Here is a 23907-nt window from a genome sequence, read left to right on the forward strand (position 1 = left end):
TGTAGGAGCGCACGGGGCAAAGAAGATGTGAGGTGCCCACTAATCCCAGACAGCCAGCCTCTTAAAACAGAGGTTAGTGCTAAGAAAAGGTTACAAAGTAAGAAAGAAGGGGACGTAAGGTGAGAAAAAGGCCAAAGCAGGGGAGAAATTTTACAAGAATGGGGAGTAATACTGAATTAAGAATTTAGAGAGTTGAGTGAAAGGTTTATTATTAGTGCAGTCAACACTACGGAACAGCACATATAACACAACCAGCAACCAGCAACCTGGAGAGACACTAGTGCAAAGGGCGGGGAAGCCTGAACTGAGCCTCCTGGCTCCATCTGAGGGTGACGACAGGTGGGAGGGGCCTTGGGAAGGCTGGCAGGGGCAGCGGGGAGTGGAAGAAATGTAGTAACCAGATTAAGTATAGCAGCGTTTTCAGATTCCTGAGCACAATGTCCTGGAGCTGGAACATATGACTGTTCCCTACTCCCTTCAAGCTGTATCCCTCCAATCCAATCCCAGTGGAGCCATGGCCAACTACCCAGACCTACAGCAAGCTGGCCTGGACTAAAACTCCAAAAGAGGAGATGTTAGATGGCCTTCTCTCTTCAACCCCACTCCCACCTACATATTAAAATACTCACACCTGCTATCCCTCCCCTTCTCTTACTCTGCAGTCACCCTAGTGGGTCAATGGAGCTGCAGTCCTTCAGGGGCGTGGGTGAGACAGAGTACCGTCTGTACTCAGAGACCAAGACATAATTTCTGTCCCATCTTGCCTGGTGAAGCTTAGAACCCAGCTATATATCTCCAAGGAAATGGGGTGGTTTCTTCAAAATTAATACTCTAAATCCAAAGTTTTATGAGACCCTGGAAGGGCCGGGAGCACAGTTCCCCAGAGGGCTCAGGCATCAGCTGACTGTCACACCCACCACTGGAAGAAAGGAAGCTCCCCATCTCAGAGTGGGTTACGGAGGGTTGGAGCAGACCTAAGTTCAGCCAAGGACTCCCTTGGCCCTTCCTACATTACAGCCAAAGGTTGTGCTGAAAAGGAAAAATATAAAACAGACCCCACCCCTGTCCCACCCTATTCAGAATCCCACCATAGGAACAATAAAAGAAAAAATTTTAAGTTTTGTTCATTTTTTTCTTTTTCCTTTCTTTAAAAAAAAAAGTAAATAAATTAAATTGCCAACAATGTGGCTGGGCTGGAAAAGTGGGGTAGCCATAAGTAGGCCGTTCTAAAAAAAAAATGTGGGAGGGAATGAAATATAAACACACAACAATGGCCAAAGGGATTATCAAAATGACTAGTTACAATCACAGGGCTGGAGAGGGGCTAGGGAACTATTATGGCCTGTGCCACAGAGGCAGTTGCCTACCTGATCTCAGCCAATGCCAGAGAGCTGCTTCTTGCTGAGCATATTCACCCCAAGAGACTAATCCCCTACTCCCACTCCTGTCATTCCTTAATTAAGAGAAAGTATAGGAAAGAAGAGCTCATCTGGAAATTTTCGGCATCCCAACCTGCACACCTGCAGACCGATGGGAGCCTGCACCTTTAAGATGGACTAAACAAGATATTGCTTGGCACAGAGTTCCAGTCTTCCCCTAAGGGCCATGAATGATGGCCAGTTACTGGCTCATTACTTCTAGGGTTTTGGTTCTACCCTTACTATGTCTTCAGGATGTCTGCTCCCCAGAGCTGCCCGCTAAGTGTTTAGAGTCAACAGGCCTGCCTGCTCAGATTCCCTGGTTTGAAGGAGGGGAATGATTCAAGATTTCTCACTCCTCCCTGATCCTTCAAGAGAAAATGAGTATCTTTGTGCTTTCTGAAAATATCTGGAACCAGGGATCCTAGGCAGGAAAACAGATATAGAATGGGGACTTTCCCAACCAGACTGAAAATTTACAGACATCTTAGGGGAAGGAATTAGGCAAAAGAAGGGAATCTGGGTTTCCCACCTAGAAGGCTGAGCAAAGTGTTCCAGGGCCCTTCAGTGCCAGAAGAGCAGGGAGATGTGTGGCCCAAGTATAAGCCACAAGATTAAGGACAGTGGGGAGGACTCAGGGCTCAGCTACTGGAGTGATGAGATTTTCTGATTTCCATCTCTTCCCGACAGCCCGCCGAGATCTATATCTCTTCAACGCCATGGGCAAATATCATGACGAGCCCCGGCTCCTGCACCATGTCATCGCCCATGTGCTGGTTCTCACAGGCCATCACGACGACAGCCTGCTTGCCAGGGATGCGCTTGGCCACATAGTTCTCATAGTACCGCCGGTTCATCTGTCTTGTCTCTAGTGTGGCCAGACCCTGGGGCCAGCTTCGCTCATGGGCATTTTCTATCAGCTCGTTGACAATAGAGGCAGGACAGCCACTCTCCACCAGGGAGCGCTTGATTACAGCCTGGAGGACAGCATCTGGGGTGGAGATCATCCCTCCCCAGCGGGTCACTCTTGCTGGCTGCAGGGAGTTCACCCACCTGTGTGGAGGGAGATGGAGGTGGTCATTCCAGCTCACCATCTATCTCTGCATTGCTTCTTTCCCTAATGGGAACCACCACCCACCTGCACTTAGCTTAACCCTATTCTGCCTGCCTTCCTTCCATCCATTCATCATGGTTCACAAACTCCTCTTCTGTCCCTAGTTGGTCCCATCTGAGTCACCATATGTTACTCACCAGATTAAACTCCACAAGTACAGGGTCCCTATTATTTTTCTTAAAAATCCCAATACTTAGCACACACAGTGCCTGGCATGTACTAGGTGCTCAACAAATGTTTATTGAAGGAAGCAATTATTCCTCTATACTATGTCCCATGCAGCACTATTTGCACTAGATGTATCGATTCACCCTTAACAGTTCAGTCTATGAGATATATAGGACTCCAGAACTGAAAGGAATCTTAGATTTTGCTTGTTTACTTCATTTCATTTACAGATCACTTTCCTGGATTTGCACTCTCTTTTCTTCTCTGGATTATAAGCTCTCTAAAGACAGATAACATCTTTTCTTTCTTTTTGGCCCTCCAGAATTCTACAGCCTTTAATACAGGGTGTTCTACGTGTGGGTATTCACGTAATTCTGGAGAAATTGCACCCTTGGGTAAGCTTTCCCTTCCATCCACCCCCGACAAGAAGTCAGAGACTGGCCTGAAGGTTATCCTCTTCTCCCCTTCCCCCGTCCTCCATCCCAACATCTGAAAAGTGGTGGCCCCAGCCCAGCCCTCCTATCATCCTTCTCTGCCACTGCCCTGCTCTTCCTCCTTTCGGGGCTCAGTGCCAGGATGTGGAGTAACTCCACGTCCTGAATGACACTCACTCTAGGATCTCATTGTATTCAATTGTCTCCTCCAGGTTCTGAAGGTTGGGGTTGACACTGCGGATTGCACGCATGTATGCCTTCAGCAGCTGGATGTCTCGCTTCTGTTGGAGAGAAAGAGAACCAGCGATGATGGTTAAGGCAGAAAACAGATGACAGGCAACAGTTTATCTGAGAATGAGAGCACCTGAGAGATCAGAGTAACTACCAGACAGTAAGCGTCATGAAGATAAGGATATGACTGTTTCATTCACAGGTGTATCCTATGCTTAGCAAAGTGTGTTCATAGAGAAGGCATTTAAAACCTTTTGCACTCGGATGTTGAGATTAAAATTACTCTTTGAATGTATCAATAATTTGAAATATAAAAAAATCCAAATAAATAAGTTTGTATGAAAAGAAACTCCAGTTTTTTATTCTACTGCCGCGCTTTGTAAAATCTGGGGTATTTAAAAAATTAAATCCCGAGTAGAATAAAGGAATCGAGAAAAAAGCAAGCGAGTGCAAAGGGTTAATAAATGTTAGGTGGATGAATGACAGTGAGGGGATGAAGGGAAGGGAGAAGAGCTGCAGCACTGAGCCACAGGTAGAGTGTCTACCCAGCCAGGTGCACAAGCAGAGGCACAGGTCTGCAGCTCACATGGTGCTTATCATTCACAAGCATGTGGTTCTTTGCATACTAGGGACATGCTTTCCCCATGTTCTGCGGGCCCTACCTGCTCCGACAGCTGGTGCTTGTGTTCAGCTGAGGACTTCTCCAGCTCTGCGATGCGTGTCTGCTGCTGCTGTACCACCGAGCGCAGGTGCTTAACGCAGTTGTGGTTTGGCAGCTCATCTTTGGGCATCTCCAGGCTGCCACCCGGGTGGAAAGAGAGCAGGAGCACTCAATGGGGCATGTGGGCAAAGGCAGGAGCTTGCTGAGGGCTTTCTCTTACCCCAAATTCCAACATTCATTCATCTCTAACTTCAGCCTTCCCTCATTTCTCTTCACACTCTCCTCCCCAGGCCCCCTCACCCCTTCGCTATCTCCTTGCTCTGGGCTTCTTTCCCTCTCGGAGACAGTATTTTACCTGCCCCATGGCTCTCTTCTCCTTCAGATTCTGCCTGTGCATTCACTCACGAGAAGCCCTAGATTCACAGTCCTGGCTATCGGCATTTAATCAAATATTTCACGGCCCCAAAAAAGGGAGAAAATAGGGTAAGAGGAAATATGAGAAGGCTGGAAATTAGAGCAGTCAAATGAACAAAGAGAAAGTAATAATGGACTGAAAGGGAAGAATAAAGTAAATCCAAGTCTTTAGTGTTATCGCGCAGATTGCTGAATCACTTATATTAAAGCAAGAGCAAAACGGTCACAGCTGGAAAAGCATATGAACGTGCGATCTTGGGGCAGGGTGCCAGGGTGGCCAAGAACCCTCCTGGCAGTGCCCATATGCCCTTAACAGTGAGCAGGGGTCCGGAGACTGGGGTATAAAGGGGAATGCCCTTATCCACGTGGGCAGAAGGGAAAGAATCTCACCCGCAGCCCTGTTCACAGGTCACAGGCCGTTTTGGGTTGTGCTCACAGTCACTGAGGTGAGACATGAGGTTGTCGAGCCGAACAACAGCACTACAGCCAAATACAGCGTTGTCGCAGGCAATCTGCAGCTTTGACAACATGTTCCGCATGATCCGAGGTACTGGGCGCAGGTGGGCAACCGTCACTACGCTGCGGTCCACCGGACACGTCTGCTGCTGGGAGAACCACTGGGTGATGCAGGCATTGCAGAAAGCATGCTCACAGTGAGGTGCCTAGAGAGAGGGGAGGGCGAAAGGACGCAGAGAATTAGCAGGAGCTCAGAGCCTGTATACGGAAACTGGAAAAGCCAATCAAGCCTCTGAGCAGCTTCCAGGACCAGAGGTCCCTGGGGTCACAGCAAAATATAGCTGCACTACGGGCAAGCAAGTATTATGGGGACAGGCTACAGATATGTTTCCTGTGCTCACGATTCCAACTGGATTGTGACAAAAGACAAACAAGTAGCAATAAGTTACGTAACATATGATATAAATATTCCAGGACAATAGGAGAGGTGACGGGAGGTAGTCAATTAGTAATTGCCAACTGGATTGCACATACGATAATTTGGAAGAAATTCAGAGGAGGGTGAGAACTTTCCAAGCTAGGTCAATCAGGGCAAGTGTTTATGGTTATGGTGAGGACAGAATTCAACATGGGCCCTGAAGGGTAAGAAGGGTGATGGCCAGCAAGAGATTTACTGGCCAAAGTTCAATGTAAGAAAGCAAAACAAAAGCCTGGAACTCCTGGTGAGAGGTTAAGAGTCCTCTGTGTGGGCCCAAGTGCATGTTTTTGGAGGGCTGCTTTGTCCTGAGTCCCAATGGCTATGCCTACCTTCCAAAACAGGACTGGTTTTTTGTAGCATCACATTCTCCTCAGTTTCATTAAGATCATGCTTCAGTCTACTTCCTAGATAACTCAGGTAACCTGTAAAGTTATAATCCCTCAAAGGGAGAGGATTCTCTGGCCTCTATGGAGACACCATCTAGCTCAGTGATGGGCAACCTTTTGAGCTTGGTGTGTCAAACTTCGCCAAAAAACTGAGCATAACTCGGGTAGTGTGTCACTTTGAGGAAAAAACATTATTTCGCAAATGTTTCATCCTCAGGAGCAGCAAATGTTTCATCCTCGGCATGCTGTCGCCTCAGTGGCCACGTGTCATCAGAAATGGCTACGCGTGTCAGTGCTGACACGCGTGTCATAGGTTCGCCATCACTGATCTAGCTTCTAGCATGGGACAAACATAGTAGCATTTAGTAGATGTGGATGGATGGGTGGATGGGTGGATGGATGGGTGGATGGGTGGATGGATGGATGGATGGATGGATGGGTGGATGGATGGGTGGATGGATGGATGGATGGATGGGTGGATGGATGGATGGGTGGATGAATGAAATGCCTTCTACGTCCCAAACACTTTGCTACGTGCGAACAATAAAAAAAGACAGTTTCTGCCTTCAAGATATTCAGACACCGAAGACTGAAACACAGAGGCTTTGTAAGGAAAGAAGTCACTGTCAGTATCACTAATCCAATTATCAGATTTTTATTTTTCACTCAAAGACATATGATTCTTTCCAAAATCTTAGAAACCGTATCTCCAAAAAAAATCTTAAATTTGTCAACTTTCCCCCCATCTCTACCGCAACTAACCCAGTTCGAGCGATCATTTCTCCCCTGTATTACTAAATATGTCTTTAATTTCTACCTTGCCCCTTTATATTCCATTCTATCTTCAGAGCCAGAGGGATCATTTAAAATTACAGACCGGATCATATCACTCCCCTGCTTACCTTTACAATGGCGTCCCACTGTACTGACATAAATCCAAACACCTACTCACCTCAGGACCTGCAACGTTCTGCTTGATGTGACCTGTGCTGTGCCCTCCCCGACTCACACCACACTGCCAACACTGTGCTCAGGCCATTTTGGCTTTCTCTCTGTTCCTTGTCCACACCCACACAGTCCTGCCTCAGGACCTTTGCTTTTGCTGCTCTTTGACTGAAATGCTCTTCCTCTAAATCTTAGCCTGAACAGTCCCTTATTCAGATCTCAGCTCAACTGTCATCTCTTTTGTGATCTTAACTAAACCTGCCGCCCTTGCAGAAATATACAGAATGTACTACTTTCATGTAAGAAAGGTGGGCAAATATATATCTGCCCTCATCATGCTGGCAGGATATCAAATACACTAATAGATATTGAAGGGGTGATTAGGTAGATAGGCCAGGGATGCAAGAGTTCGCACTGTACACCATTTTAAAAATTTCTTTTTTTAAAAAAATTGATTTGAGAGGAAGGCGGGGAGAGAGAGGAGGGATGAAGAAAAACATCCATTTGTTGTTCCACTTATTTATGCACTCATTGGTTGATTCTTATATGTGCCCTGCTCGGGGATCCAACCCACAACCTTGGCTTATTGGGACAATGCTCTAACCAACTGAGCTACCCAGTCAGGGCCCTGTATACCTTTTTTTACTGTTTTGATTTCTGAACCATGTGAATGTGTTACCTATTCAAAAAATAAACAAACATGATGTAGGGAAATCAGCATCCCTAGCAGGGGCCTCCTACCCTTGGAAATGTGGCTGGTCACCTGGCATCACGAGGTCTGCCCTCCAGAAGGTAAACCCTGAAGGTTGGGGAGTGGCTTCTGATAGACTCACCACTGCCAGTGACCTCTCCACACGTGTCTCAGCTCTGAGAGAGCCAGAAAACAGACAAGGCCCTGCCCCGGCGGGGAGGCAACTGACACACCCAGGACCTCTGGACACCATCAGGATAGCTTGCTCCACACCAGTCAACCTGCTTCCAGTAGCAGTGGGCTGCAAAGGCCTGGAAGACAGGGAGAGGTCCAGGGCTAGCTGCCACTGGAGTAGAGACTGACTCATTCAGCTCCGGCTCTGTGCTCCTTCGGTGGTTGAAAACTGGAGAGTAAGAGTAAAGGCAAAGGATGAAGACGAGTTGGGATGTAGTGAGCTGTGTGAGCAGAGGGGGGAAGGGCCGTGAGACGTGGCTGACAAGTGTCCTGGTTTGGAAAACGGGATGATCCCAGCTAGCCAGGGGTGGCGGAGGATTAATTGGTATTTACAGAGTTCAGGCAATAAGGGCCATGCAGGATGATGTCCCAGGAATAAATGTTAAGAACTCATCTCACTCATTATACTTGCCTGTTAATCATGAGGTTCTCCTCATACTTGCCCCAGGAAGATACAACTGACTCTGGTCTGGCAAGGCTGGTAGAGAAATGACCTATTGAAGATGGCAGCTTTCATATCAAATGCAGAGTACACGGCTGCATCAAAAACTGGTTTTTCCAATAAATCCCAGGAAGAAAATAGGTCAGTACATACAGTTTCCCACTTCCCATTTGTTCAACAGTAGGCGGGGCCTGCAGGGAAACTGGCTGATTACCCAAAACACTACGCAGATCAAAATGCAGAGAGAGCTTATCAGGAGAGTCCAGAGGTTTAATCACGGGTTGGAAGACAGAACCTAGTTAGAGCCCCTGCAGAGGAAAGGAAGTTCTCAAGCCACTGTCAAAAGACAGAAACAAAAAACTGACGATTTCACAGCAAAAAATCTCAGAGCGACCTCGGGAGAAAACTGGAAGCACTGGACCTCTGGAAGGACCTGTTCCTCTCGTAGTGGCCACTGCTCCTCTGCCCCAAACCTCTGTTCTGTGTGTGTGTGGAGTGGGGAGAGGTACTGGGGAGTCACAGCACAGGGCCTCCCTCCATTGGTCCCATGACCTACGAGAATACTTCCTACAAGCTCCACTGCCATCTCTTGCCTCACTACACCTGCCAGCAGACGGACTCACCTGGACTGGCTCCTCCAAGACTCCACTGCAAATAGGACAGATAAGATCTTCGTCAACATCCCCCTGGAAGCGGGTTACATCATACCCCATGTCTCATCACTGAAACCCAGGCCCTGGAAGGAACCAGAGAGGAAAAAGAGGCCAGTTCAGAAGCCTACAAACAAGTACCAACTTGAACTCATTGCTAAGATCCATTCATTTGTCCAACCATTATTATTTTTTAAAATATATTTTTTTATTTATTTCGGAAAGGGAGAGCGAGAGAGAATAGAAACATCAATGATGAAAGAAAATCATTGATTGGCTGCCTCCTGCACGCCCCTGGGTTTCAAGCCTGCAACCCAGGCATGTGCCCTTGACTAGAATTGAACCTGGGACCCTTCAGTCTGCAGGCCAATGCTCTATCCACTGAACCAAGCCAGCTAGGGCCCAACAATTATTTATTGAGGGTCTATTATGTGCCAGTCATTTTTTTTTTGGGGGGGGGGGGAAGCGGACTCAAGAAATTTAATTCTAATGAGTTATTATACAGCATACATTTAAAATATGAAGTGAGCCCGGCCAGTGTGGCTCTGTGGTTGAGCGCAGACCTATGAACCAAGAGGTCACAGTTTGATTCCTGGTCAGGGCACATGACCAGGTTGTAGGCTCAATTCTCAGTGGGGGACATGCAGGAGGCAGCCAATTGGTGATTCTCTCTCATCATTGATATTTCTCTCTCTGAAATCAATAAAAAAAATTTTTTAAGTGATAAATGCTTTGACAGAGTAAGGCATTGTAAGATTATAAGGGCAAGAGATGTAGATACCTAACCCAGGCTTAAGGGAGAGGGTGATTTTGAGGAGTTTTCTAGGACTAGGTGTCATCACCAGGACAAACAAGAGTTAGCTAGGTGAGGGGATGGGGGCAGGACAAGCATTAGGGTTTTAGCCACATTCAAAGGCCCAGAAGTAAGAGGGCATATGATGGGTTCAGGGAACGCTAAGTGGTTTGGAGAAAGGCTGACCTGAGAAGTGTGTCTAGATACAAGGCTGGAGGTGAGCAAGGGTCAGGCCCTTATATAAAGAATTTGGACTTCATGCCGAGGCTACGGGGAGCCACTGAAAGACTTAAAAGGAATGAGTGGATAAAAGAACCACTCTGTTGACACAGGTGAGATTGGATACAGGAAGGCCATCTAGGCAGGAGAGAGATGATGAGAATCTGAACTTAGGTGGTGGCAGTGGGAGTGAAGAAGGATGGAGGTTCAAGAGAGCAAGCGCTCACAGAGCAGTGAGGCTGCTAAGGGTCAAACCCAAAGAAGAGGTCACGAACGGTGACTGGTTCTCCAGTGCAGATGGCTAACTGGATTCAAGACAGCCAATCCACAGACCCACCATCAACTGTGATGTCTTGGAAAAGATAAGCTGAAAGATCAGATTGTTCTCAGAAATTCAGAATCAAGCTAATTTTAAAAAAATATTTTTATTGAGAGAGAGAAAGGGAGAGGTACAGAGAGACAGAAATATTGATGTGAGAGGAACATCATCGATCGAGGCAGCAACCTGGGCTTGTGTCCTGACCGGAAATCGAACTGGCTAGTGTGGGTCAATGCTCAACTGCTGAGCCACACTAGCCTGGCATGCTGTCCAATTTTTGAAAGGGTAGGGGAGGGATGAATCCAAAGAGGCCTTGCTAGGTCAAGTATAAGCTAAAGTATAGCACTGGATTGAGTCAGAACTGAGAATGTGCCAGTTCTACTACTCATTCATTAGCTGTGTGACCTCGGGAAGACCACATAAACTTCTGAAGCCTAAGTAGTTTTTTATAAATAGATAAAATGGATATCTATACCAATAAAAGGGTAATATGGTAATTAGACCAGGTCAACCAGACATCTTCCAGTTGTCCTGCCTTCCTTCCAGACAAAGCCACGCTGGTGGGGGCCGAGGCAGAGGCGGTTAGGGGCGATCAGGCCGGCAGGGGAGGGCAGTTAGGGGTGATCAGGCTGGAAGGCAGAGGGATTAGGGGCGATTAGGCAGGTGAGCGGTTAGGAGCCAGTGGTTCCAGATTGCGAGAGGGATGTCTGACTGCCTGTTTAGGCCCTATCCCATGGGATTGGGCCTAAACCAGCAGTCGGACATCCCCTCAGGGGTCCTGGATAGGAGAGGGTGCAGGCCAGGCTGAAGGATCCAACCCCCCCCCCATGCACGAATTTCGTGCACCGGGCCTCTAGTAAATAATAATAGAAGTGACTCTCACAGAGTTGCCCTTAAAGAGATAATGCATATTAAACATTTAGCAAAGTGCCTCCTGGCACACAGTAGGTACTCAACAAATGATAATAACCATTATTATGTATGCATCTAATTTCTACTACTTGAAAAAATTCCTTAAGAGCAGAAACTTATATTCTGCATTCAATGTAGCATCAAGCACAGTTCCTCACAAATCAATAAAATGTTTGGTATATTTCAATGTTACCTTTAACTGGGAGATTCCCAGCAACCAGGGTATAGTGAACTTCTATTTTACCTACAGAACATCTTATTTTCCAGTTTTCCTTTAGGAATCATACCCTAGTTCCTAGTGGACATGTGAACCACACCAGGACAATGAATTGGGGGTACCTGGGACCTCTCCTGAAGCTCTCCAGGGAAGCTCTTTCCCCTGGGATTGCACAGCTGGTGGGATGTACAACTCAGAGTGGTTGGCAACCATCTCTGCCATGAATGAGGACTGCCTGCTTATAGAATAAAGCCAATAAGAAAGAAAGTAAAGCTGAGATCGAATTCAGAGATTATTTAGGTGCTGGATTCAGCCATGTGTAAAGCCACAATCAGCTTTTCAACATCAGTTACATAAACCAAAATATTCTCTATTATGCTTAGGCTGCTTTGAGCTAGGTTTTTTGTCTCTTTCAACTGATAAAAATCCTGATTAATACACAAGCATATGGATACAATAAATCACAAGGTTCTCTTTGAAACCACTTATTTTTCTTGATCCATTTTCTATAGGAACAATGATACCCCCTGACATTGCTACAAGTACAGACCTCCATGACTACCATTTCTCTCTATACGTGTTCCTCCATCTCTAGGGCCTTAAAGTTCAGGGCCTTGGGCTTACTAATAATCCCTCTGAAATTGTCACTGTCAACCACCTAGGCCTGGCTATTTGAAGTGGAAGCCAGACTGCAGTGGTTCAAAGTGAATAAGAGGTGAGACAGAGACAGGAACTGAAGATAACTAATCAAAAAGCTTGATTTCAAAGGAAGGGAAAGAGAGAACTTGCTAGAGGAAGACAGGTTGAGGAAGTAGGTTGTGTTGGGGTGTTTTCTTTTCTTTTCATCTTCAACTGAGGACATGTTTTTATTGATTTTAGAGACAGAGGAAGGGGGAGAAAAAGAAAGAGAGAGAGAGAGAGAGAGAGAGAGAGAGAGAGAGACTGACTAATGTAAAGAGAGAAACACTGGTTGGAACCTACACCCTAGGTATGTGTCCTGATTGGAATCAAACCTGCAACATTTTGGTATATGGGATGCCGCTCCAACCAACTGAGCCACCTAGCCAGGCCAGGGGATGTTTTTCTTGCAGTAAGAGGTTTGAGGATATTTATATATTGCGAGGAAGGTAAATACAAGAGAGAATCTGGTCACTGAGGTAGTGGTAAGTAGGGAGGTGATCTGGATTATGTTAAATAGAAAGAGGGACACCTCTAAAGCAGGAAGAAAGGAAGATGGTACAAAAAGAGACCCAGATAGGTTTTACTTTTACTATTTTTTTTAAAATATATTTTATTGATTTTTTTACAGAGAGGAATAGAGAGTTAGAAACATCAATCAGCAGCCTCCTGCACACTCCCTACTGAGTATATGCCCGCAACCAAGATACATGCCTTTCACCAGAATCGAACCTGGGACCCTTGAGTCCGCAGGCCGACACTCTATCCACTGAGCCAAACCGGTGAGGGCGTACTTTTACTATTTTAAAAAATATTTTTATTAATTTCGAAGAGGAAGGAAGAGGGAGAGATAGAAAGATCAATGATGAGAGATAATAATTTATCGGCTGCCTCCTGCATGTCCCCCATACTGGGGATCAAGCCCACAACCCTGGCATGTGCCCTTGACCGGAATCGAACCTGGAATCCTTCAGTCTGCAGGCCTATGCTCTATTCACTGAGCAAAACCGGCTAGGGCAAGATAGGTTTTAAAAAATCATACCAGCCCTGACCGGTTTGGCTCAGTGAATAGAGCGTCGGCCTGCGGACTGAGGGGTCCTGGGTTCGATTCCAGTCAAGGGCATGTGCCTTGGTTGCGGGCGCATCCCCGGTGGGGGTTGTGCAGGAGGCGGCTGATTGATGTTTCTCTCTCATCGATGTTTCTAGCTCTCTATCCCTCTCCCTTCCTCTCTGTAAAAAATCAATAAAATACATTAAAAAAAAAAATCATACCAGGCCCGGACAGTGTGGCTCAGTTGGTTGAGCATCATCCCATGCACCAAGAAATCCTCAGTTCGATTCCTCGATTCCTTGTCAGGGCATATGCCCAGGTTAGGGGTTCAATCCGCAGAAGGGGGTGTGCTGGAGGCAGCTGATCAATGTTTCTCATTTATATTTCTCTTTCATTCTTCTCTAAAATCAATATAAAAAAACACACTTAAAAAATCATACCACCCTAGCCAATTTGGCTCAGTGGATAGATTGTCGGCCTGCAGACTGAGGGGTCCCGGGTTCGATTCCGGTCAAGGGCACATGCCTGGGTTGCAGGCTCAATCCCCAGTGGGGGGACTGCAGGAGGCAGGCAATCAATGATTCTCTCTCATCATTGATGTTTCTATCTTTCTCTCTCCCTCTCCCTTCCACTTTGAAATCAATAAAAAATATATTTTAAAAATCATACCAATAGCCCTGAGTGGTTTGGCTCACTGGATAGAGCATCTGCCTGCAGACTGAAGGGTCCCGGGTTCGATTCCGGTCAAGGGCATGTACCTTGGTTGCGGGCACATTCCCAGTAGGGGGTGTGCAGGAGGCAGCTGATCAATGTTTCTCTCTCATCGATGTTTCTAGCTCTCTATCCCTCTCCCTTCCTCTCTGTAAAAAAGCAATAAAATATATATATTTTTTAAAAAATCATACCAATAAACTTTAAAAAATCAAATAATCACTTATTCATTTTAATGAACAATAAAGGTATATTTAAGTGATTATGGTAATGAGTCCATTTGATAGAATAATATGTCTACTTTAAATGATGTTTCTGGGGAATCCTATAATAAAGAGGTAATATGCGAATTGACTATCACTCCAAAACACATGGTCAAAGATGGCCGCCCCCATGTGGACACAAGATGGCCGCCACAAGATGGCCAGCAGGGGAGGGCAGTTGTGGGCAATCAGGCCAGCAGGGGAGGGACCAGGCCTGCAAGGGAGGGCAGTTGGGGGTGATCAGGCCTGCAGGGGAGGGCAGTTGGGGGGGGGGGGGACCAGGCCTGCAGGGGAGGGCAGTTGGGGGGGACCAGGCCTGTAGGGGAGGGCAGTTGGGGGCAACCAGGCCTGCAGGGGAGGGCAGTTAGGGGTGATAGGGCTAGCAGAGGAGCGCAGTTGGGGGCGACCAGGCCTGCAGGGGAGGGCAGTTGGGGGGGACCAGGCCTGTAGGGGAGGGCAGTTGGGGGCGACCAGGCTGGCAGGGCAGGGCAGTTGGGGGCAACCAGGCCTGCAGGGGAGGGCAGTTGGGGGCAATCAGGCCAGCAGGGGAGAGCAGTTGGGGGCGACCAGGCTGGCCAGGGAGGGCAGTTAGGGGTGACCAGGCCAGCAGGGGAAGGAAGTTGGGGGTGACCAGGCCTGCATGGGAGGACAGTTAGGGGCAACCAGGCTGGCAAGGGAGGGCAGTTAGGGGCAATAGGGCCGGCAGGGGAGCAGTTAGGCGATGATCAGGCTGGCAGGAGAGTGGTTAGGGGGTGATCAGGCTGGCAAGCAGAAGAGGTTAGGGGCAATGAGGCAGGCAGGCAGGCGAGTGGTTGGGAGCCAGCAGTCCTGGATTGTGAGAGGGATGTCTGACTGCCCACCAGGAAAGGGCCTAAACGGGCAGTTGGACATCCCTCGAGAGGTCCCAGATTGGAGAGGGTGCAGGCTGGGCTGAGGGATACCCCCTCCCCCCGTGCACGAATTTTGTGCACCGGGCCTCTAGTATGCTATAACATGATATAATAATAGGTGAAAAAAGTAGGACACAAAATTGAATACACATCTGTTTAAAAACATATCATGTCCTAGAGGGGTGTTCAGTGGTTAGAACATCGGCCCTCAAACTAAACTGTCTCAGGTTAGATTCTGATCAAGGGCACATACCTTGGTTGCAGGTTCGATCCCTGGCCCTGGTGGGGGAGCGTGTGGGAGGCAACCAACCGATGTCTCTCTCTTACATTGTTGTTTCTCTCTCTCTGTCTCTCCCCATCCTTTCCACTCTCTCTAAAAATCAATGGAAAAAATACCCTCAAAACAAAACAAAAAAACTCCCCCTCCCTAACTGGTTTGGCTCAGTGGATAGAGCTTCGGTCTGTGGACTGAAGGGTCCCAGGTTCAATTCCGGTCAAGGACATGTACCTTGGTTGCGGGCACATCCCCAGTGGGGCGGGGGGGGGTGTGTGTGTGTGCAGGAGGCAGCTGATTGATGTTTCTCTCTCATCAATGTTTCTAACTCTCTATCCTTCTCCCTTCCCCTCTGTAAAAAATCAATAAAATATATTTTTAAAAAATGTTAACAGTGGTTTATTTGGGTATAGAACTAAGGATAATGTCTTTCTTCAATTTTTTTTAAATTTATCGATATTTTTTAGAAAGAGACACTTATTTATTGTTGTTGCACTTATTTATAGATTCATTGGTTGTTTCTTGTATGTGCCCTGACCAGCAATCTTAGTATATGAGGATGTTGCTCTAACCAACTGACCTACCCAGTCAGGGCCTCTTCTATTTTTTTTAAAATTGATTTTAGAGAGAGCAGCCCCCCCAAAAAGCATATACCTTTTCCCACTTCCAGGAACTTGGCCTAAGGAAATAATTACACAAGGGTATAAAAACAATATACCAGGTTATCTAAGCATTGCTTATAATGGCAAAACAAAAAAAAACCCACAACAAAAAAACAACACAAATATCCAGAATGAGATACCATGTAGCATTAATAATGACTTAGCTATATTTCTTATTCATAATTTACTATATTTATAATTTATATACTAAATTAACATTTGTGCATGTCATACATGCTATAGTGCCATTTTTGTTAAAGCCCGGGTGGTGCTGCTCAGTGGTTGAGCATTGACATATGAACCAGGAGGTTACGGTTCAATTCCTCGTCGGGGCACATGCCCAGGTTGTGGGCTCCATCCCCAGTGGGGAGCATGTAGGAGGCAGCCAATCAATGATTGTCTCTCATCATTAATCATCATTAATGTTTCTGTCTCTCTCTCAGCGGGGGAGGGGGCCGGGGAGGGAGGGGGGCTGGGGGGAGTTACAGGAGGGCAGTGGAGAACTACTGGCGCATGGATTTGTGCACAGGGCTACTAGTATTTTTATAAGTATGTTTATAGGAGGACTGGAAGAAATTAATTAAAGAACATATATGCATAGCCCATGGATACAGAATAATATTGTGAAGGCCTGAGGGTGGGGCTGGATGGAGGGGGCGCAAAGCGGGAGAAAATGGGGGATATCTGTAATAGTGTCAACAATAAAAAAAGTATGTTTATATTTATGTGTATACACATTTATCATATTTATATTGGAGAACATCTAGGATATATATTAGAGAAACTGTCTCTAAATGTAGACTTTTAATACTTTGAAGTTCACTCATAGTTTTTCTTTATGTTTCCCCTATTTTTCCAACAATTATCATGTTTTGCTTATACAATTAAATAATAAAGTCAACATTTATTGAGCAATGTTACATGCTAAGCACTATTCTAAGCATTTTTTTTTAAAATATGGACCGCTGCACGAATTTGTGTGTCATCCTTATGCAGGGGCCATGCTAATCTTCTCGGTATCGTTCCAATTTTAGTATATGTGCTGCCGAAGCGAGCACTAAGCATTTCTTCTGTATTAATTCATCTAAGTCTTACAACTGTATGAGTTACTCTATGAGGTAAAGACTGTCATTACCCATATTTTACACCTGAGTAACAGATGCACACACAAAGGTTAAAACTTGTTCAGTCCTGGCCAGTGTGGCTTCGTTGATTAGGCCTTGTCCCATGCCGAGAGGCTGTGATTCCCAGAGGGCACAGGCACATGCCCAGGTTGCCAGCTTGGTACCTGGTGGAGGGCATGTAGGAGGTAGCCAATGGAGGTTTTGCTTTCTTTTTTGTTTTTAAAATATGTTTTTATTGTTTTTTATAGACAGGAAGGGAGAGAAAGAGAGAGATAGAAACATCCACCAGCTGCCTCCTACATGCCCCACAGTGGGGATCGATCCTGCAACCCCAGCATGTGCCCTGATCGGGAACTAAACCAGTGACCTCTTGGTACATGGGACAATGCTCAACCAACTGAGCCACACTAGCCTGGCCGTTCACTTGCACATCGATGTTTTTTCTCTCTCCCTCTCCTTCCTCTCTTTCTGGAAATCAATGGAAAATCTTTTTTTAAAAAAAAAAACTTGTCCAAAATCATACAGCTAGCAAGTGGTTCAGCCAGATTCAGACCTAGGCAGATGGGCTCTAGAGCTCAAGCTTTTAACCACTTTGCTGATCTGCCTCTCAAACTGAAAAATGCAAGTTGCAAAAACAATATGTATACTAGGATCCCATTTTTACAAAAACAAATTTAAAAAGAAAAATAAATATATGTAGTGTACGTATTACATATGCTGAGATTATACTTTCAATCTAGGTTATATATTTCTGCAAGGTTTAATTTTTTAAAAAAATCTGTTATCTTTAGAGTAAGGGGTAAAAATTAAAATAACATTACATTTGCTATGTAGAAAACTGGCCTAGAGTTTATACTGTGCTTCACTGAACTTTTCATTTTAAGTCCATACTGATAATATTGACTTAAGGAGGAATATAAATTCTAAAAACCTTTCTTAATGGGGCCTCAGGAGATCCCATATCCCCAAAATAAACAGTAGAGGACTTGCCTCAGTTGGTGCAGAGATGGCCAGAGGATGTGGGACGCCACCAGCCAGGGTGAGGAGCTGCAAGGTTCTCACCATGAAGTCGGGGCTTACTGATGCTGGGCATTGCTCTAAGTCAAACACACTCCCCTGCCCCTCCCCCACCACCATTATCTTCGTAGTCACCTGTTTTATCTACCCTCCTATAAATGCATTCTTTCAGTGATACAGCCTCAGTAGTTAAGGGGCCATTTAGATTTCCAATATGATTAGGGTATTCCCTGTTTATCATCTATGGGAAACAAATGTTGACATGGATCTCTACAACCTAGGAAGCCAGCTCCTTGCCCTGCCCTGCTGATAGTCAAGCTGATAGCCTAGATGCCTTGACTATTCCTTCTACTCTCTGGGACTCTCCACACAGCTGTGTCATCTTCAAGGGGCAGGATATCATTCCCAGGGGGATGCCTCACAGAAACTCACGGCTCTCTGCCCTGGGGGCAGGAGCCTTAATGAAACTGAAGAGTCCTCAGGAGTCACAGCCGGTAACCACAGCCACGGGAAGCAGTTTCCTCAATATTCTGCTTGAGTTGTGGAATAGGAAAAGGTTTCACTGAACTTGGGAGCTGAACTAAAGTAGCGCTGAGGTGTCCCTTCAGGATTGTAAGAGTTCTGCCAGCCTCCCTGATTTGAACATCTTAAACCCAAACTGAAAACTGCATTCCTGCCTTAGCCAGTTTGGCTCAGTGGAGTGTTGGACTGAAGGTTCAAATCCAGTTCCAGTCAAGGGCATGTACCTCAGCTGCAGGCTCAATCCCTGGCCCTGGTCGGAGTGTGTGTGGGAGGCTACCAGTCAATGTGTCTCTCTCACATTGATGCTTCTCTCTCTCCCCCTCCCTTTCACTCTCTCTTAAAAAAATTAATGAAAAAATATCCTCAGGTGAGGATTAACAAACAAACAAACAAACAAAAGTGCATTTCCCCATCTCCTATTCTACAGGCCAGAACCAAACCAGGTTAAGTGTGCTCCTTTCCTTCCTCACTGTTACACTGGATATCTCTCTCTCTTCCTCTCTATTCCTAGTCAGCATCCTATCTAATAATCCTATCTAATAAAAGGGTAATATGCAAATTAACCACCACTCCGTCACAAAGATGGCGGCGCCCAGTCCTCTCAGCCCCGCCAGTGTCCTCCAGTCCGGGAGGGAGGGGTGGGACAGCCAATGAGAGCAGGCAGCATGAGTGGCCTGGCAAAATGCTTGCTTCATTGCCGTGGCGACAAGGCAAGCGTTGGGTGCCCAGCCACAGAGGGGCCTCAGGGCCGCGGAGAGCCTCTGGGCAACAGGCACGGAGCAGCCAGGCCCCGCAGAGAGCTAGTGGCGCACGGATTCATGCACAGGGCTACCAGATAATAATAAAAATACACGAGACCCCTTCCTATACCCTTTTAACTTATTGCTACCGTTGTTTTCTCTGGTCTACCCCTAGAGAGAGCTAGGAATTCAACAAAGTTTGTTCCTAAAGAAACATGAACATTTATCCTCCCTTATTCAGGGCTTCTTGAACCCATGTACAGGTATGCAAACCATGCACACTGACACACACACACATCCACACCCTCACTCAAGAGAAACATTACATAAGAAACATGAGTATTTTAGGGTGACTGGGCATGCTGTCACCAATTCTTGGCAAAAGCATAAGGGTAAAAGCCAGGTATATGTGCTAGAGGCTTCCTTCTGCTAATTTTTCTCTCTGCCCTGAAGACAACAGATGTGCAGAGGGCTGAGGAGTCTCCAGCCCCAATTACTGTAAACAACCAGACACACAAGGAAGAGGCCCTTAAGCAGAAGCAACCCAGACTGGCAGAGAAGAGGGCTGAAGCCTGGAATGGGGCTCTAAATCAAGGCTCTTTACCTTCCAAGTGTTGGGGGACAGGCTCCCTGTTCACAAGGCTCCAACCCCCTGACGCCTCCACTCAGTGCCACTCAGGAGACGCTCCCAGTAGCCCATCTTGCTGGCTATTCTCCAACTGAATCTTCCTTCTCAGTGATAAGCTCCATCACCAAGGGATGGAGGTGATGTCACAATCAGGAGCACTCTATTAATAGAAACAAGGAAGAAAAAGGTGAGTCAGGGAACTACCTCCACTTGGCAGCAAGACTGGACAGACTTGGACCTGGTGGTTGGGTGCGGAGCAAGAGACAACTCTGTTAAGGTTTCTGTGCTAAGCATGTAGGACTCCCCTCTAAGGAGCAAGATCATTAGCTAAGGAATCACATGCATGGTCCAAGAGATTCAAACATACCTGAGAGGGGGAGAGAAAGGGACAAGAAGAAAGGTAGAAAAGGGGAGAAATGTGAAGTAGACAGATTCTCTTTTTTGTTTGTTAATCCTCACCCGAGGATATTTTTTCCATTGATTTTTAAAAAATATATTTTACTGATTTTTTTACAGAGAGGAAGGGAGAGGGAGAGAGAGTTGATGGGAGAGAAACATCGATCAGCTGCCTCTTGCACACACCCCTACTGGGAATGTGCCCACAACCAGGGTACATGCCCTTGACCGGAATCGAACCTGGGACCCTTGAGTCTGCAGGCCGACGCTCTATCCACTGAGCCAAAGTGGTTAGGGCCATTGATTTTTTTAAAAATGATTTCAGAGAGGCAGGGAGTGGGAGAGAAAGAAACATCAATGATGCAAATCATTGATTGGCTGCCTCCTGCACGCCCCCTACTGGCATCGAATCCACAACCCTGACATGTGCCCTGACTGGAAATCGAACTGCAACCTCCTGGTTCATGGGTCAATGCCCAACCACTGAGCAACACTGGCCGGCTCCATTGATTTTTAGAAAGAGGGAGGAGTGGAGGAGAAAAAGACAGAGAAACGTTGATGTGTGAGTGGTAATAGAACCTGCGATTCTTAGGTGCGAGGGCCAACGCTCTAACCACTGAGCAATGCCAACCAGGGCACCAAGGATTCTTTTATTTTGTGTACACAACCACCGGTAATGTCAATAATGATAAGTTTGTAGCTATACAATGCCTAGATCCACGATACTTACACACACAGTATGATGCGTTCATGTTTCCAAAGTGCTTTCACATAAATTATTTCATATAAAAAGAATTCTGGTCTTATCCTCCAGTTGGAAAAGACTATTTCATAAGATAAAGATACTCATGAATGTTGGTACAGATGCATTTCAACTTTCCAAGCAAGAACGTACTCCTGAAGGGATCGGACGTTTTAAAGATATAGAGGCAGTGAATTGGGAAATTACTCCAGGGTGGGCAACTGGGAAGACTAGAGATAGCAGTTTGATTAGGCTGACCAGACACCTGTGACTAAAATGATGGCACCAAGTAGAGGGAGACCAGGTTTCAGATGAACGACGCTGAGAGCTATTCAACACTTTGCAGGAGACTATCAACCATTCAGACTGCTTTCCTCACCATCAGGAGGTTAAGGGCTGTGTTAAAAAGGAGTAGGACGACGATTTTTATACATAAAAAAGGGGCCATTTCGTCTTCTAAGTCTGGTACACATACTCATTAGTTTTTATGCTCAGGGATAAAGGTGAAATGCCAGACCACACTTTCTCTCCCCTGTGTTGGGGGGTGGGGGTAAGTGGATACGTTTCTGCCATCCACAATACAGGAGGGTATAATGCTGTATGTTGTTCCCCCAGGCCCCCTCCCCCCAGTCCTTTTGACAATACCTTATTCCCCACCGCCTGGCACATGCCCCTGTACCTCAAGAAACGCTGCCATGCCCTAACTGGTTTGGCTCAGTGGATGGAGTGTCGGCCTGTGGACTGAAAGGTCCCAGGTTCGATTCCGGTCAAGGGCATGTACCTGGGTTGCGGGCACATCCCCAGTAGGAGGTGTGCAGGAGGCAGCTGATCAATGTTTCTCTCTCATTGATGTTTCTAACTCTCTATCCCTCTCCCTTCCTCTCTGTAAAAAATCAATTAAAAAATATATATATATATACATAAAGAAATGCTGCCAGGAACCAGTGTGGTCAGCTCTGCTCAGTCTTCTAGTGACAAGCTCCTCTCAGAAAGCAAATAGTTGCCCATGCTGGGAACATCAATCCTACTTTGATTCTCCCTTGGCCAGAACAAAACAGGATTTTTCAACTGAGAGGAGGGCCAGGAGTCAGGAGACTTAGGTTCTGGTCCCAGCTTTGCCCATTGTACAACTTTTAGCAAGCCATGTAACCCTTCTGTCAAGCAGGGAAAATGATGACCTGCCTCATCTACCTTACATGAAAAATCAAATGACATCATAAATGTGAAAGCATAGTAAACACTGCTATTCTCAGGTAAGGTTCTTGTAGTAACAGAATGCAAACTAAGTTTAGAGGATGAGGACCAGAGAGGAAATGCTTGCAAGAAGCTTGTTTCTTCTTTTCAATTACTGGAAACCAGGCCCAGCCACAAAGTCAGCTGGACACACAGGGTAGTAACAGTATTGCATCACTCCGATTCCCCACCACTCCTCAACTCCATTCCTATTTGGGAGAAAACCATCAGCCGGGAAGCTGAGCACTCCCGCTTCTCGCCCTATGGTCGGACTCTAAAACCACCTGTGTAGGAAGGGATGAGACTACCCTATCACAGCCCGGGCTCCAGGAACCGTGCACAGTAACAGCCACATTTGCTATTCGGTGGACCGACGTCCGTTTCTGCATGGGGACGATGACTCTTAGTCCCTCCGGCCAAACACCCTCGCCCCCCTGAGCTTCCTGCTGCTTGTGCAGCTCCCCCCTCCCCACTCCTCAATTTCCCGTGTCCGACGTCGGGGAAGGCTTTCCGGTGTGTGAAGCCCGAGAAGAGGGCTTGGCCAAAAACCCAGGGCAGGGATGTAAGGAATGTGAGATTCCTTCATGAAGGAGGGGGAGAGGGGAGGGGGGCAGGAATGAAGGAGGAAGACGAGGCTGCCAAAGACAAGGCGCGGGAGACGAGCCAAGCTATGGCGCTTCGAGGGCGGGGGTTCAGGTTCCGCCGCCCCGGCCCTGGCTGGCCCCCAGAATGCTCTCTTCTCCTCCCAGCCCGTCAATCATTGCCCATTTAAACACCACGTTGTTCCCCCAGGCCCCCTCCCCCCGGTCCTCCAGCCCGCCCGGGCCCCCTCCCGCACTTCTGACGGCGCCGCTAGACCTCCCAACCATCCACCCTCCCGCGCCCCTTCCTCACCTCCCGACTCCTCCCTCTCGCTACTCTCTGCCTCCATTTTTCATCTTTACTCCCATCCCTTCCCCTGACCTCCAAGACCTCGCACCCCGGTCCCCATGCCCCTGGGACATCGCCCCCTCCCTCCCCACACCCTGGTAGGGAGCCCGCGCAGGCGCAGTACGCACCGCCCTGGAAGCGGTCGGCCTCTCCGTACCCCAGCCCGGCGGGAGCTGAGGCCGCGGCGGCCACGGGACAGCCCCGGTGCCGTGTCCCAGCCTTGCCTGGGAGGGGAAGGGGAAGGGAAGGAGAGGGAGGAAGGCTCCGACCACTCGCCGCTGTGCGAGACAGCCCTTTGCCCCGCCCACCGCTGCTACGCGACCCGGCGGAAGCTCGTCAGCAAACCCCGCCTCTTTGTTTTAACTCAAACGGGGACGAGAAGCTGCGAGCGGCCCACGTAGAGGAAGGAAGGCTCGCCAGGCCTCGGCTCCAGACCGGAAGTCTTTATAGCCCCTGCCAGGGCTGGGGAGCCATTTGGTGGGGGGAATGCTATGCACTTCCCAGGGGGACCCTCGGGGCGGACCCCGAGGCTGACGGCCCTGAAGGGCGAGGCTGCGCTTTGGAGGGTGCACGCGTCCCGCGTCCGAAAGCCCTCGCCTCGAGCCGGCTGGCCTGCAGTGTGAGCTGCTCTCTGCCGGGCCCCCTGGTTTCCAGAGCCGCGATCGGCATCCCAGAGGCTCCCGACTCTGTGACTCATAGTCATGGGAGTAGATACTGTGTCAACAGGGCGACCAAGGGGTGGGGAATGGGGGAGTGTCTGACCGCAAAGCTTTGATCTAGGATGTCCAGCGGGTTGCCAGTCTCTCGCCTAGCCGCACTCCTGCCACATCCACGTCGGCTCTCTGAACACTAGTAGAATTTCCT

General features: G+C 47.5%; 1 protein-coding gene across 7 annotated transcripts; it reads right to left on the reverse strand.

Moving 5' to 3' along the window:
* Positions 1-199: 199 nt before the first annotated feature.
* On the reverse strand, positions 200-23343 carry RNF41 (ring finger protein 41). Of its 7 annotated transcripts, none has more exons than XM_079775366.1 (8): positions 23172-23343; positions 19719-19902; positions 8696-8808; positions 7539-7707; positions 4831-5102; positions 4028-4163; positions 3312-3415; positions 200-2471 (listed from the first exon to the last, which is right to left on the reverse strand). In XM_079775366.1, the coding sequence occupies exons 3-8, from the start codon at positions 8752-8754 to the stop codon at positions 2120-2122; spliced, it is 1092 nt and encodes a 363-aa protein (XP_079631492.1). In that variant the 5' UTR covers positions 8755-8808; positions 19719-19902; positions 23172-23343; the 3' UTR covers positions 200-2119. The 7 variants fall into 7 exon arrangements, with proteins under 7 accessions (XP_079631492.1, XP_079631493.1, XP_079631495.1 ...); XM_079775367.1 differs by lacking the exon at positions 23172-23343 and adding an exon at positions 20869-21443; XM_079775369.1 differs by lacking the exon at positions 19719-19902.
* Positions 23344-23907: the final 564 nt, after the last annotated feature.

Source organism: Cnephaeus nilssonii, assembly GCF_951640355.1.
Source record: "Cnephaeus nilssonii genome assembly, chromosome: 6".
NCBI lineage: Eukaryota > Metazoa > Chordata > Mammalia > Chiroptera > Vespertilionidae > Cnephaeus > Cnephaeus nilssonii.

What these genes read in the sequence shown, in the direction of transcription:
- RNF41 (XM_079775369.1), bottom strand. Translation starts at nt 8,754, where the DNA reads ATGTTGACGAAGATCTTATCTGTCCTATTTGCAGTGGAGTCTTGGAGG. An exon ending in TCTTGGAGGAGCCAGTCCAG is followed by an intron (nt 7,708 to 8,695) that starts GTGAGTCCGTCT and finishes CCTGTCTTCCAG; the next exon opens with GCCTTTGCAGCCCACTGCTA. An exon ending in ACCTGTGAACAGGGCTGCGG is followed by an intron (nt 4,164 to 4,830) that starts GTGAGATTCTTT and finishes CCCGGGTGGCAG; the next exon opens with CCTGGAGATGCCCAAAGATG.